Below are 16,393 nucleotides of genomic sequence, written 5' to 3' on the forward strand. Positions count from 1 at the left end.
TTTAATCAAATGAGGCCAAATGCTTGCTGGCATCAACCAATCAAATGCTACAGCAGCAACATGTTATACTTTTTTGGTCCAGACAGCATCAGGTACATACAGTACTGTAGGCTACACAACAGACGGGTGCCATTTCCCTCGCTCGAATGATTTCTCCAGTGAGATTCAGCCACTTGCGAATTGACGTAAAATTATGAGAAAAAATATATATATATAAAATTAATTGAGAATTTGTATTTATTGATTGTTTAAATAGTTGGGGAAGCCTGGCTTCCCTTGGCATCCATGAATACAGGCCACTGCTGAGGGCTGTTTAGTCCCACATGATGCAGAGTGACAACCGCTTGTTCTAGTCATTTATTCACATCATTCTGTTAACATTTATTTATTTACACTGATCACTGAGGACCTCTGACAACCCATCAAGATGGCATATCAGTAGCCTAAGTAAGTTCTTTAGCAATAACAGTATGTTAAGGTTCATTAAAACATATCTTTAAATTGAGCTAAAATAACAAATAGTGTATTAACTTGTAGTAAATAATGTATTATGTTAGCTACCACAGGTACGTAGAACTGAAACATAACTAGAGAATAAAATGCTGTTTGCAAACTATGAAACCAAAATCAAGAAATTCCAATGCTTGTATTACACTGTAGCATCTAGCATTTTCTTCACCAGAGTTTTTCTTCTAACAGTATGAGGGTAGAACCTCAGTAGAAAATAAGGTGTCATCTCAAAAACAGTGGATTTAAAGTCATACAGCTTACCCATAATTCTACTGGGTTATTTGCATTAGGGATTATTGTCACTGGACTACCCGGTGGACTATCCTGTAGTGTAGTCTGGGTAATGTGCTGCTCATTGGGGTCTGTGATGGGTGTCTCATCCAGCTCCTCATCACTCTGAGTAGATGTTTGGTTGGTATTATCTCCTTCTTTCTCTGTGTCTGGTTCCTTCTGCTCTATCCCTTCCTCCTCCATCTCTACTTAATTTCCCCCATCATCCTCTGTGTTTGCACCCATACATCTATTGTGGTCCATTATCCCATCTCTGTTCTCCTCATTACTCAGTCTTTGCCCTTTCCCTTATTCTTCCACATCATTATTCTGTCTTTACTCCCCTGACTGGATGTCCTGGTTGTCCTCCTGTGTGTGTTGATTTGTTTGGTTATTGTCTTTGTGGTCTGCTGTGTACGGTCCTTCTCCTTGGATCTTTATCTCTGGCTTTTCATCATTCATCATTAAGTGCCTGAGTCGCTCTCATGTTTACCTTCTCCCGTGTACAGGTTTGTCATCTCCTCTTGGGGCTTGTCCGATTCTTGGTCTAGTTCATTCTCCTGTTTAAGACCTGGTTTGTTCAGGTCTAGCAGGGCCTTCTTGTGTCCTATGTCCTGGTTGGGTTTATCTGTTTCTGCATTTATTGGAATCCATTTGGGTGTTGTGCCTGCTGATTCTGTTTGGCCTGGAGCTGTCTCTGTTGTGCCTGCTGAGTCTGTGTGGCCTGGAGCTGTCTCTGTTGTGCCTGCTGAGTCTGTGTGGCCTGGAGCTGTCTCTGTTGTGCCTGCTGAGTCTGTGTGGCCTGGAGCTGTCTCTGTTGTGCCTGCTGAGTCTGTTTGGCCTGGAGCTGTCTCTGTTGTGCCTGCTGAGTCTGTGTGGCCTGGAGCTGTCTCTGTTGTGCCTGCTGAGTCTGTGTGGCCTGGAGCTGTCTCTGTTGTGCCTGCTGAGTCTGTGTGGCCTGGAGCTGTCTCTGTTGTGCCTGCTGAGTCTGTTTGGCCTGGAGCTGTCTCTGTTGTGCCTGCTGAGTCTGTGTGGCCTGGAGCTGTCTCTGTTGTGCCTGCTGAGTCTGTGTGGCCTGGAGCTGTCTCTGTTGTGCCTGCTGAGTCTGTGTGGCCTGGAGCTGTCTCTGTTGTGCCTGCTGAGTCTGTGTGGCCTGGAGCTGTCTCTGTTGTGCCTGCTGAGTCTGTTTGGCCTGGAGCTGTCTCTGTTGTGCCTGCTGAGTCTGTGTGGCCTGGAGCTGTCTCTGTTGTGCCTGCTGAGTCTGTGTGGCCTGGAGCTGTCTCTGTTGTGCCTGCTGATTCTGTTTGGCCTGGAGCTGTCTCTGTTGTGCCTGCTGAGTCTGTGTGGCCTGGAGCTGTCTCTGTTGTGCCTGCTGAGTCTGTGTGGCCTGGAGCTGTCTCTTTTGTGCCTGCTGATTCTGTTTGGCCTGGAGCTGTCTCTGTTGTGCCTGCTGAATCTGTGTGGCCTGGAGCTGTCTCTGTTGTGCCTGCTGAGTCTGTGTGGCCTGGAGCTGTCTCTGTTGTGCCTGCTGAGTCTGTGTGGCCTGGAGCTGTCTCTGCTGTGATTGGGTATTGGGAGTGGTCTGATGTGACTAGGTCTTGTTGGGCCTGGGTGGGGTCTGGTGTGACTAGGTCTTGTTGGGCAGGGGTGGGGTCTGGTGTGACTAGGTCTTGTTGGGCAGGGGTGGGGTCTGCTGTGACTAGGTCTTGTTGGGCCTGGGTGTGGTCTGGTGTGACTAGGTCTTGTTGGCCTGGGTTGGGCTTGTCCTGTACATGCTCTGTGTCTGTCACTGAAACACAGAATGAGAAGATGGGTTGATACAAGACTACACAAACACTATTATACAGACACATTTGTCTTAATGATAACATGACTTATTATGTCATTGTCAGTCTCAATATTGAGTTATGTTTAACCTATCTGCCATGGGACATAAAATCACATGTCTGTTTGTCTGAGAGACTGTCAATCTGTCTGTACAGACAGTGACCCCTACTTTTTGTTTGAGAGAAAATTCTTCCAGCTGGTTCAGTTTGCCATTTCCTATTTGGATCTGCATTCTGCTTGTTTATCAGCTCTACCTGCTCTTTTACCATTCCTGTACACACAAAAACATTCATCCCCATTAATATCATATGTATTCAAAGTTTCTCGTGCCCAAGGCAATAAACACTATATAAGGAGAACCTTTTGGTATAGAAGTTATATTTCCAGTGTTCTCAGAATGGTCATCCTCAGGATCTTTGTTTCCTATTCAATAAAAACATAAACAAAATAGTGGTATTCATAAACAGTAGAGTGGTAAGGTGTTAGTTTTGTCTTAAAATGTATGTGATGCCAAACTAAGTCTACAGCAATAGAACTCATGTTCAAAATGACATTTTTACAGCTAAACAACCTTGTTTTGTAACTTCCATCAGTCCTTTCTCCTCTTGAGATTTTGTCAGTGCAGCTTCAGCTGCTGGTCATCCACCACAGAGTAGAAAAGACAAGAGGGATAAAGGACAGAATTAGACATAGGGAAGTAATGTGGGTGAACATCCTGCAACATGAATATGTCTAACCAGAAAGACTATGTAGTTACTTTGCTTTGTTTGCTGGTTGTACTCTTTTCTCTCCCCTTTTCAACTCTAATCTCAGATCCAAGGTCAACGACCTTGTAACAAGTCAGCTGGCGTCACTGGGACAGTGATCATCTCAAAAGCTCAGCACACACCAGGGGAGTAGGGAGGAAATGGATTGACTCTGGTCTAGCCAGATCAATATAATGAGGGGCTTTTTCTCCCAGTAATACCGAACTATGCACCATATATTTCCGGAGTCTGGAACTAAACGTTTTTCATAGGACATAGGATGGTCGTACGTTTCTTGCATTTCCTCCAGTAGTACCACAAGAGAAATGCCAGAACAGCAACTAAGACGAGGAGAAGGAGAATGGACAGGACCACAGCCAGGACACTGGATGAGCCTTCCTCTGCACAGAAACACCATTAAAACATCTTGGATCAGCAGAATTTCCACACTTAATAAGACATGAATTAAGCAGTCATAACACTATGAACTATATAGTAATGTCAGTGACTGTAACGTATGAATATCCGGGATCTGCAAAAAAGATGCTTAGCATGCACAATATAACATTGTATTTACAACAATCTCATTCTATGTCTTTCTGAACCATGTTCTCACTATCAATAAATGTACAGAATCTACATGTCACGCAAATGTGTTGGCAGCATTAAATAATACATCCAAATTGTGAACACGACAGAATGAAAGTGAGAGAACGTTGTATTACTGTAACTACAGTTTAGAAGTGTTATCTTACCAGTGTAGCAGTCCTTCAGGGTGAACTCTGCACTTTTCTCACTAACAGGGTTTTTCACCACACATGTGTAGATAGACTCCTGGTTCTCAGAATCCTGGTTCTCCCCCCCAGGTATGAACAGTTCAGGTCCAGGACTCTCTGACCCCTCAGGACTCCTCCAGATGAACTGGGTCAGGGGCTGGAGGTCAGCTGAGCACAGCAGGGTTCTGTCCATGTTCTCTGGGGTTGTGTTGTCAACCACACAGGTTGCGCTGGGCTGTGCCACATCATCTACACACATGTGCACAAACGAGTACAGACACACACACACACACACACACACACACACACACACAGACACGCACAGACACACACACAGCAAAGTGAGAAGCCGTTTCACCTCAACTGATCTTAGGAGAGGTGTGTCTTGGTGTGGGTGAAAACCTGTCCAGCAACTTTGAACATTTGTAATAAAGATGTAATGATGAAAAGGGGGAGTTTCAATATCACACTGGAACAAGATTTCAAGAGCTAGGTGAGAATATGTGGGTCCTGACTCATTAGATACAGTAACCAAGGTATACAATTAGATTTAGTTTTACTATACTGGCATCACTTAATCAGCCGTTGTCTAGGCTTAATGAAAGCCCTTATTAATACTGTAAATAAACATACTGTATACACACAAACCTGACATGCAGGCCTTTAAACAGCAACATTACACACTTACCAATAACCCCCACCTCATGTTGAGAGTACTGCAGCTTGCCCTTGACGACAGCCTCTAACTCATAGGGCCCACTGTCTGCATCAGTGAGACCTTTGATAGTTAGCGCTCCAGAGTCCCAGTCCAGGATGGTCCTGCCTTTAAACCTGCCATACTCAAAATTCTGACTCCCATCAAACTCCACCACCTTGTTCCCAATGTGTTTCCACAGGATGTCCTCAGGCTGTCCTGAGACCTTGGGGGTCAGGGTGATCTCTCTTCCCAGGCCACCATACTGCTGTTCACCTGTCACCTCCACTGAGCACAGAAACAGGAGGATCAGGTGAAAACACATTGAAAACACCCTAAACTTCTGTGGCTATAATGTAATGTAGGCTAGTGGTCTTCTTTGAGACCACCAAGGACAGTTCAGGTATCAGCAGTGTCAGACATTCCACCTATTCAACCTAATTAGTAATCTCCCACTATACTGCTCTCCTCTGCTGTCAAATCAATGATTGACCAGGGTGGGTTGTAGACCTTGTATCTTGATATATCATTAACTTGGCCATGCACGGAGAGATATATCGCCAACTCTATCGAAACTCTAGCCGTGTACTTCAACTCCATGATAATTGAATCCACGGAGTTGAAAGCAAAGTAAAGTTTTTGAAATGAACCTCTGACTCCTTTAAGTCACTATGCAATCGATACTTAAAAAATTTAACTTACTGTGTACCTATGTTTGTCCTCTGTTGTTGCGTGCCTTTCTTTGTTTGCTGAAATCCATACTTTAAAAAAAACTTTCATCAAATACAACCGCCAACTTTTTCCTTGTTGAAATTCAATTGGCACATGCACATTCAAGCTGAGTTGCCATCTTAGAGCAACAGCAACGAGGAAACAGTCCGTGGTTTGATTAAAGTTTTATTAAAAAGTACAGATTTCGGGGGGAAAATGGCGCCGTAGAGAGAACACGGTGTTTCAGCGAGCTCTCGTGGCATTCGTAAATTTATATTTTTACATTAATCTCCTAGCTTGAAAAAGTGGTAGAATTGGCTAAATAAGTTACCATATAATGAGTCTTGACGGCTATTTCGCAAAAATCTCCGACAACATGCCCAACAGAACTACTAAGAAGTCGACCAAAACCACCACCCCTGTGGATGTGCATGAGGAGCTAGCTAACGTTAGCGAGGCTAGCACCATTGCGGATCCAGGCACAATGGACCTGGTGATTCAAAAGATGACTGATAACATTACTAAAGTGATCGATGCTAAGATAAGAACGGTCTTGGAAGCAATAGCAGGCCATTCAGCTGAACTACAGAGGGTTGTGGAACGTGTTGTTGAGGCGGAAGGAAGAATTGATGCAGTGGAAACTTCAACTACATCTATGGACGCTAAGATAAAAGCACTTGAGAAACAGGTGCGCAAAATGGCGGAGCACATTGACGACTTGGATAATCGAGGACGCAGATGCAATATTCGTGTTGTGGGACTCCCGGACAATTCTGAAGGGACACGTTCAGTAAAATTCTTTGAGGAATGGATCCCTGGCTACCTACAAATGGACACTAAGGCTGGTCGTGTGAAGCTGGACAGAGCCCATCGCTCTCAAGCACCGATACCCGGTCCCAATCAGCGCCCACAGCCAATGGTTATAAAGTTCCACAACTTCACCGACAAGCAGCGCGTCATGGACGCGGCTAGAAACATCGGCTCTGATAGTAGTCAACGTAAAAGTCCTAAGGTCTCATTCTTCAATGATTATTCCACTGCGGTTGTACGAAGATGCAAAGCGTTTGATGAGGCGAAGGCTCGACTCAGGAGAATGAAGATGGACTGTTGTACCCGGCCACATTGAAGATTATGGTCAACGGATCACCTAAAAAGCTCTACACACCTGAAGAGGCTGCTGCGTTTATTGACTCTCTCGGGTAAATAACTTTTAAGCTGCACCTCAGCAGCATTGGATAACTTTGTTTATTTTTGGTTGAATCTGATCATGAAACAGTGGCGTGAGTCCTCACGTACTCCGGCTCAGTAATATTCGTATCTTTATTATTTTTCTTGCTAAAGTAATAGCCGCTATAGCTCAGGCTGAGATATGTGTGAATCCATATTGGTGCCCAGGCTTGGTTTTAGGTGGAAGAGCCTCAATCTTCTCCTATTGATTTTCTTTTCCATACATATAAAGGATGAGGCTATGGAGCGGCAATGCAGACTTAAGAGTCTACATTGGAGAGTTGAAATCCCCTGCATGTTAGCTAGTGGGAAAACCCCCTTTTGGATCTTTACATGTTTAATTTTTGGGTTTAGTATAGTTCGAGTTCAGGGTTCATATCGTTTGTTTATGCTCGGTGAGATAGAGGAGAGTTCAACACATGGAAAAAGGTACCACCCCACTTTTACAGTGGGATCCAGCCAGGATATTGAATGGTCAAGACACAAAGGCAGGTAACGGACTGCGTGTATGTACATGGAACATTAGAGGGAGCCATAACCCCATTAAGAGGAAAAAGGTACTGTCTTTTTTGAAAAAAGAAAATATTGATATTGCCCTGTTGCAAGAAACTCATTTGGACGATAAGGAGCACCTGAAATTACAACAAGGGGGGTTTGGCCAAGTGTTTTTCTCATCATTTACATCCAGAAGTAGAGGGGTAGCAATTCTGGTGAAAAAGAACTTACCACTTAAGGTCTTGAATTGTGTGAAAGATAAATTTGGTCGCTTTGTTATAATTAATGGTACTTTACAAGGGCAGAACATTTCTATAATGAATATTTACTTCCCCCCTGCTCACCCCTCTGATTTCCTCACTAAGGTATTTCTAGACTTTTCAGAATTAAACTCGGACACTGCAGTGGTTGGAGGAGATTTTAACTGCTTGTTGAACCCCCTTATTGATAGGTTCCCCAGCGGTATAGCTTCACTCTCTCCTCAAGCTAAGTCACTTAAAGCTATTTGTGATGATCTGGGGTATGCGGATGTCTGGAGAGCTTTTCATCCCTCCAACAGAGAGTTCACTTTTTTCTCTGCACCTCATGGATGTCAGACTAGAATAGATTATTTTTTTATGCCCAGGACGTCTCTGCAGTCTGTTCTATCCGCTAGGATAGGAAGCATAGTCATATCTGATCATGCTGAGGTGATGTTGGACATAAAACTCAACGGGGCATTCAATCGGTCAAGACATTGGAGGTTGAACACAACCATTCTTAAAGACCATACATTCACATCATATTTTATTACAGAGTTTAAAGCATTTTTCTCTATTAACTCTCAATCAACAGATAACCCCTCGCTCCTTTGGGAGACCTGTAAAGCGTATGCCAGGGGTCTCATTATGTCATACACAGCTACTAAGAGATGGAAAAAGCGTGAAAAGCAAAAAATGTTAGAGGGTGAATTAGGAACTAAAGAGAAGGACTACATTAAAACGCCCACTCCTGCCCTATTAAAGGAAATATCAGTCATTAGATCAACGTTAGACTCTCTCCTAACACAGGACGCTGAAAATAAAATGAGATTTGTCAGGCAAAAGCTATATGAACATGGCGATAAGCCAGGAAAGTACTTGGCATACCTAGCTAAAAAGAGAGCTGACTCTCAGTCAATTGCTACTATTACTGACTCTGATGGTAATCATTTATATGAAAATAAATTGATAAGTGACTCATTTAAGAAATGTTATACAAATCTTTATGCCTCAGAACTGCCAAATGATGCACCCAAATTAATGGAGAACTTATTTTGTAAGATTGAGCTCTCTACTATCTCTGAAGAGCAGTGGTCCCTCCTTAATGCCCCTATTACCAAGGAAGAGATAATGTTCGCAATTAAGAATCTGCAAAATGGTAAGGCCCCAGGACCAGACGGGTTTTGTAGTGAGTTCTATAAAGAGTTCCATGGCCTGATCCTTGAGCCATTGCGTGATATGTTTAATCACTCATTTTCAAATGACCAACTCCCTCAAACGCTGAGAGAAGCCAACATTTCACTTATTCTCAAAAAGGGAAAATGTCCAGAGTCTTGTTCCTCGTACAGACCAATTTCCCTTCTGAATGTGGATAGAAAATTGCTTTCTAAAATTCTAGCCACAAGATTAGAGGACTCACTGCCACTAATTGTGAAAGGAGACCAAACTGGCTTCATTAAGGGCCGTAAGTCATGCAACAATGTCAGGCGGCTTCTTAATGTAATTCAAGCTTACCAACAAAGTGCTGTGGATGGTCTTGTGCTCTCCCTAGATGCTGAGAAAGCATTTGATCGTGTGGAGTGGTCTTACCTATTATTTGCTCTAAATAAATTTGGTCTGGGTGACAACTTTCTAAAATGGGTGAAAGTTTTATATGATGATCCTCAAGCTGCTGTCCTTACTAATGGGCTAAGGTCAAATAGCTTCTCTATACACAGAGGTACCAGACAGGGCTGTCCTTTATCCCCCCTCCTCTTTGCACTCGTTATGGAACCACTGGCCGAGGCCATCAGTGTAACGCCTGCTATACAGGGGCTGCTCATTGGTGATGTTCACCATAAAATAAGCTTGTATGCTGATGATGTCCTGATATTCATCTCTAGTCCCGAGACTTAAATTACGGCTCTTATTAATATTATTGAATTATTCAGCGAATTCTCAGGCTACAAGATTAACCTAAATAAGTCAGAGGCTATGCCACTTGGTAGCCTACACTCTGTACCTAATACTTCTCCCCCTTTCCCTTTTAAATGGTCTCCCTCAGGTTTCATGTATCTGGGTATATTTGTAACTCCTAAATTCCAGCAAATGTACAAAGCCAATTTTGTTCCCTTGTTTGATACAATAAGACAGGATCTGGAGCGCTGGAACTCTCTCCCGATTTCTTGGTTGGGTAGAATATCCCTCTTGAAAATGAACATTTTCCCTAGACTACTTTACCCAATCCAAATGATCCCAGTATTACTCTCCAATAAGGTAATAAAGGATGTAAATGGATGGCTAAGTTCCTTTATATGGAGTAAACGCAAGCCAAGACTTAAGATGGCAACATTGCAGCTGCCAAGTTCTATGGGCGGCTTGGACCTGCCCAATATCAGGTTCTATCAATGGTGTGCCCACCTTTGTTATATTTCTGACTGGATCACAAATGATGACTCCTCTATTTGGTTAGACATTGAGACTTCTCTTTCAAAATACCCCTTACAGGATCTTTTATTTTTCAGAAGTTTCAAGTCTGTAGAAGATCAATGCAATAATCCCGTTACACTTAACACGCTCAAAGTATGGAGGTCAGTTCAACGCTTCCTGGGAAGGTCCAAACTAACCTCTGCTCTTACCCCAATTCTTAACAACCCAGATTTCAGTCCAGGATTGCTGGATGCTGGCTTTAACTTTTGGCTTAATAAGGGCATACGCAGGCTAAATGACTTATTTGCTGATAAGATTTTGTTGTCATTTGAGCAGATGGTCGAGAAATATCGACTCCCAAAGCAGGACTTTCCCGCTTCCTACAAGTAAGACATTATATTCTGAAGAGCACCACCTTAATTGGTAACCCTGATGTGTCTGTCATTGAAAGAATGCTTTTTTTCCCACAAAGGAAAATGTCTGTAAGTCAGTTTTATGATACTTTAAGGTCATTTTCTGCTGTCAACACACAGAGGGTGAAACAAGTGTGGGAGAAAGAATTGTCTGTTACTATTGACGAAGAGATGTGGGAGGACATTTGGAGATATGCAAAAACAATATCTATATGTAATCGTACTAGAGCAATCCAATTAAGAATAATACACAGATTGCATATATCCCCAAATCGCAGACATGCTTTTAGCCCCACTTCCTCTTCCCCTCAGTGTCTTAAATGCAAAACTGATACAGGCACCCTAACACATTGTTTATGGTCATGTACCAAAATACAAAGATACTGGTCTGGTGTTCTGCAAGAAATTGAAAAGATCCTAGGGGTTGATCTAGAATTGGACCCAGTTTCTATACTGTTAGGTCTCCCTAGTAGGCATGTTACTTCTGTGGGTAAAAGGAGGCTTTACAACATCCTTACCTTCGCAGCGAGGATAAACATCCTTTTACAGTGGATTAGTGATAAGGTTCCTTCTATTAAAGATTGGCATAAGATACTATTTGAATGGGTGCCTCTGGAATATCTGACATGTACATTGCATTCTAAAACAGACCAGTTCTACAAAGTATGGGAACCTTATCTAAATTACCTAGAACCTGAGGTATCAGCTATTATGCTGCAAGGATTCTCGTAGAATGGCGGGGATCTATGTATTTCAGAGCTACACTGTACGTTCCATGTGTGGAACCTAACCTCTTGGTTTAAACTGAGCTTTTTTGTTTAATTTCTGTTTGTAAGTTTGTTTAAAATGTATGTATTGAGAGACGCAATGATGGTGATGGGGTGAGAGAAGCACCGAGCGGGAAGAGGAAAATGGTGTACGTATGTATGGGTGTGTATGTGTGTGTGTGTGCGTACGCGTATATGTGTGTATATGCATGAGTGTATGTATATGTATGGGTGTGTGTATGTATGTATGAATATGTGTGAATATATATATATATATATGTATATATATATATATATATACACGTGTAGATGTGTAAGTGGGTGCTGTTTTTCTTGTTTTTTTTCTGTGTGCTTTGTCTCTGTTGTTGTATCTCTTAATATGGGTGAAAATTGTGAAATTCCAATAAAAATACTGTTACAAAAAAAAAAAAAAATACAGATTTCAGCAAAGAAAGAAAGGCATGCAAAAACAGAGGACAAACATAGGTAAATGGTAAGAGTTTAAGAATGTCATTTTGGAAAGTACTGATTTCATAGCGACTTGAAGGAGTCTGAGGTTCATTTAAAAAAACAAAAGTCTGCGCTCAACTCCGTGGTTGAAATCACCATGGAGTTGAGATACTTGGCAATTGTATATAAACCCTGGATTGCTGATGCTATGTATTGGCCATTGAGAGGCCATTGTAGTTGGGATAGTAATATTAGTACTCTCTAAAGTAAAATACTATATTTCTCTCTCAGGCTGATACAGAGAGACTCATCCATACTTTACTACAAGCAGGCTTGACTACTGTAATGCTCTCCTGTCTGGTCTACCCAAGAAAGCCATTGGGCAACTGCAAAGCATACAGAACGCTGCAGCATAGATACTGACCAAGACTAGACTGAGAGCACACATTACACCTGTTTTAATGTCTCTGCACTGGCTGCCTGTGAGTTTTAGAATTAAGATTAAGATTAAGATTCTTCTATTGGTTTTTAAATGAATCCATAATTGTGCATCACAATACATGCCAGACATGCTTTTACGTTATTTACCCAGTAGGTCCCTTTAAACTATCCCAAAGCCTTGGACCAAGAGACATGGAGAGGCAGCCTTTAGTTATTATGCTCCCAGACCCTGGAATAGCCTGCCAGAGAACCTGAGGGGGCCGAAACTGTGGACATATTTCAAAGAGATCTTAAAACACACCTTTTTAGCATTGCTTTTCCTTATTGTGCTTTTTACTTGTCCCGATTTTATTGTATTTCTTTAGTTTTTTATCCTCTTATGTTTGTTGTGTAGCAAATATTTCAGTTTTTATTTTCATTGGTTTTATTAGTTTTGTCCTGTGAAGTACATTGAGTTGCATTCCATGTCTGAAATGTGCTGTAAATAAATCTTGATTTGATTAGATATGTTTTCATAGTTTTTTTTATGTTGAGCTCACACAATATAATGTAAATGTTTGCATTTATCTGTAATGGATTAAACATGTCATAAATGTAGACATTAATAAATGCATTTTTTTTTTGGAGGAGTGCCAAGATGACTGTGCATTTCTACACACCCTTGATCAAAACTAACTGTCAAACTCAACTCTGGACCTCGAAGCCAGTTTCAGTGCTTGTTTTCATTGTTCCCCTCTAATCAGGGACTAATTTAGACCTGGCACACCAGGTGGATGCAATTAATTATCAGGTAGAAGAGAAAACCAGCAGGCTCTGGACCTCGTAGGGTAAGAGTTGAGCACCCCTGCCTAGTAAAATAAATGATAAACTATTTCATAGTAAACAGAGGCCTATGTCTATACTTGCGCCCCCAAGTGGCGCAGCGTTCTAACGCACTACATCTCAGTGCAAGAGGCATCACTACAGTCCCTGGTTTGAATCCAGTTGTATCACATCTGGCTGTGATTGGGAGTCCCATAGGGTGGTGCACAATTGGCCCAGCATCATCCTTTTAGGGTCTGGCCGGAGTAGGCCATCATCGTAAATAAGAATTGGTTCTTAACTGGCTTGCCGAGTTCAATAAAGGTTAAATAAAATATATATATATTTTTTGCTGAAGGGAGGGCCATCCATTTTCATATCAGAGGTCCGATTTTCTCCATGTAACCATTACTATAAATAACGTTCACTCCCTAAGAGTGTACAGTATTAATAAACCTGTAGTTTTCACAGAAGTGTTCATTTGTTACCATGCATATGATGTCAACATATTTGTAACCTAGGTTTTATGTTATTTATTTTATGATGCATCATCATCATGATCCTCAATTATCATGTTGTTGTATTTCCTGTTTAGGGTCGTCACTAGCTAGCCACAAAGTCATTAACCCTGCCTATTTCTTTGGCCCAGCGTCGTCCGGGTTTGGCCGGGGCAGGCCGTCATTGTAAATAAGAATTTTTCTTAACTGGCTTGCCTAGTTAAATAAATCTCCAATAAAAAATATACAAAATAAAGACTATTTTCTGTACACTCAAAGCAGTGTGATTAGAGTTACACTATAACATGGTAAATTACCACTGAATGACTAATGATCGAATGGACCAGACTGAGCAGCTGAACAGACTTATGGCTAATAAGGCTCCCGCTCGGGATACAGTGCACAATGACTATGTCAAGGACAAATTACTTTCCTACAAATCAATAACCGGGGGAAAAAAATAGTATAGGCTACTCACCGAGAAAATAAACCAAAAGCAGTATAACTTTCCCAAAAAAGCTACCTGCCATTTCCTTCGGTCCGAGTTTTGACAGTCCTGTATGCTAGTAAGTAAAAGTGAAAGTACACGTTTCAGATATCATTCCATCTGGAATGCTCCGGGATTGTTTCAAACTACAAACTAAATTATGGACGACAACCTTACATATAGTCTAAATCCGAACACATAGATTTATCCTAACTACTCAAGCAAACAAAGAGTCGAAAGTTCTTATTCCGATGCGACTTTGGCTACCTGCACACAGGTAAAGTAACCTACTACGCAGGGTTGCCAGGGTCAAAATCAAATGTCTAAACAAACGATGTCTCAAAACCCGCCCAAAAGGCCTGAAAACGAGACATTTCTATTTTTTTTGCAGCAAGATAGGAGTTTCCAAATTTAGCCAATAAAAACTGTTTCCATAACGCCATCAAGAGAATTGGGGCGGCAGGGTACCCTAGTGGTTAGGGCGTTGGACTAGCAAGGTTGCAAGTTCAAACCCCCGAGCTGACAAGGTACAAATCTGTCGTTCTGCACCTGAACAAGGCAGTTAACCCACTGTTCCTAGGCCGTCATTGAAAATAAGAATTTGTTATTTTAACTGGCTTGCCTAGTTAAATACATCTCCAATAAAAAATATACAAAATTAAGACAATTTTCTGTACACTCAAAGCAGTGTGATTAGAGTTACACTATAACATGGTAAATTACCACTGAATGACTAATTATCGAATGGATCAGACTGAGCAGCTGAACAGACTTATGGCTAATAAGGCTCCCGCTCGGGATACAGTGCACAATGACTATGTCAAGGACAAATTACTTTCCTACAAATCAATAACCGGGGGAAAAAAATAGTATAGGCTACTCACCGAGAAAATAAACCAAAAGCAGTATGGTAACTTTCCCAAAAAAGCTACCTGCCATTTCCTTCGGTCCGAGTTTGACAGTCCTGTATGCTAGTAAGTAAAAGTGAAAGTACACGTTTCAGATATCATTCCATCTGGAATGCTCCGGGATTGTTTCAAATGACAAACTAAATTATGGACGACAACCTTACATATAGTCTAAATCCGAACACATAGATTTATCCTCACTACTCAAGCAAACAAAGAGTCGAAAGCTCTTATTCCGATGCGACTTTGGCTACCTGCACACAGGTAAAGTAACCTACTACGCAGGGTTGCCAGGGTCAAAATCAAATGTCTAAACAAACGATGTCTCAAAACCCGCCCAAAAGGCCTGAAAACGAGACATTTCTATTTTTTTTGCAGCAAGATAGGAGTTTCCAAATTTAGCCAATAAAACCTGTTTCCATTACGCCATCAAGACGGCAGGGTAGCCTAGTGGTTAGAGCGTTGGACTAGCAAGGTTGCAAGTTCAAACCCCCGAGCTGACAAGGTACAAATCTGTCGTTCTTGGAATGGTAATAGGGTTTAGGCCTTAAAACAAGCATAATTCGGTTTTCCATAACAGTAATAATTATTGCAAGTTTAAGAATGTCGCAAGAGAAAAGATAATTCGCCAGATCATTTTTTCATCAATGGGTGTCAATTTAACTTCTTTTGACTGCTATTACTAAGCAATAAGGCCAGAGGAGATGTGGCCCATAGCCGTGGTATATATAGACTATTGGCTATATACCACAAATACCGAGGTGCCTTATTGCTATTATAAACTGGTTACCAACCTAATTAGAACAATACAAATACATGTTTTGTCATACCTCTGGAACACGGCATGATATACACTTTATAAACAAAAGTATGTGGACACCCCATCAAATTACTGGATTCGGCTATTTCAGCCACACCCGTGGCTGACAGGTGTATAAAATGTAATCTCCATAGACTAACATTGGCAGTAGAATGGCTTTACTGAAGAGCTCAGGGAGTTTCAATGTGTCACAAATGTAGCCACAAAGTCATTAACACTGCCTATTTCTACAATGTATCTTCTTAAAATCTGATTTTAAACCTAACCCTAACCTTTTAAATAGGCAAAAAAAAAGACCTTAAAATAGACCACAATTTAGACCACACACCATACAATAGGCCTGCTCTACAGTGTGTCCCCACCCTTCGAAGATTGCCACCTGTAATTCAATACCCTTCCGTTGTAGCAGGTTGCAATGTCTGCAATTTTTTACTTGGAAAACAAGGTTGAGGGTGAAAATGTATTGGTCGCAGGTTGCAGGTTTTCGGGCTACTTCTATGTTGCACGGCGGCCGCCATGGCATTTCTCTTTAAAAAAAATATAGTGAGTCAGTGATGGGGTGTGCCGGAGGTGTGTGTGTGTTGAGAGCATTGGTTGAAAGGCGCTGCATGGTCAATCCGATATCTGCATTGGCCGTGCAACATTTACGGTGATACCGCCTCTGCAGAAGTCAGGGCATTCATACTTCTTTGGCTTCGCGGGGCAGCACAGCGCTGTTGTGAAGGAAGATGTCAAGGAAGTGAGTTTGTGTTTATACAAGCCCCCCCCCCCCCCCCCCCCCCCCCCCGCCTTCACCTACCATCAACCAATCATGACTAGTATGTCCGTCATTCCAGAGGACGATTCGACGGTTTAGTTTTTTCCAAAGTGCCCTGTAATTCATAAAAAGTATAAACAAAAGCATT

At 41.8% G+C, this 16,393-nt stretch overlaps 1 protein-coding gene across 12 annotated transcripts; it reads right to left on the reverse strand.

The window, feature by feature from the left end:
- Nucleotides 1–344: 344 nt before the first annotated feature.
- LOC110504514 (uncharacterized) lies at nt 345–15,154 on the reverse strand. 12 transcript variants are annotated; one of them, XM_090230205.1, is made up of 8 exons: nt 14,645–15,154; nt 4,818–5,111; nt 4,109–4,378; nt 3,644–3,754; nt 3,179–3,238; nt 2,968–3,030; nt 2,777–2,878; nt 345–2,569 (listed from the first exon to the last, which is right to left on the reverse strand). In XM_090230205.1, the coding sequence occupies exons 1-8, from the start codon at nt 14,697–14,699 to the stop codon at nt 1,245–1,247; spliced, it is 2,280 nt and encodes a 759-aa protein (XP_090086331.1). In that variant the 5' UTR covers nt 14,700–15,154; the 3' UTR covers nt 345–1,244. The 12 variants fall into 12 exon arrangements, with proteins under 12 accessions (XP_090086331.1, XP_036830885.2, XP_036830884.2 ...); XM_036974990.2 differs by having other exon boundaries at nt 3,179–3,241; nt 14,645–15,152; XM_036974989.2 differs by lacking the exon at nt 14,645–15,154 and adding an exon at nt 13,752–14,278 and having other exon boundaries at nt 3,179–3,241.
- Between the last annotated feature and the right edge of the window lie 1,239 nt (nt 15,155–16,393).

The sequence above is a fragment of the Oncorhynchus mykiss genome, chromosome 3 (genome assembly GCF_057628025.1).
Source record: "Oncorhynchus mykiss isolate SJ-2025 chromosome 3, ASM5762802v1, whole genome shotgun sequence".
In the NCBI taxonomy this organism is placed as follows: Eukaryota; Metazoa; Chordata; class Actinopteri; order Salmoniformes; family Salmonidae; genus Oncorhynchus; species Oncorhynchus mykiss.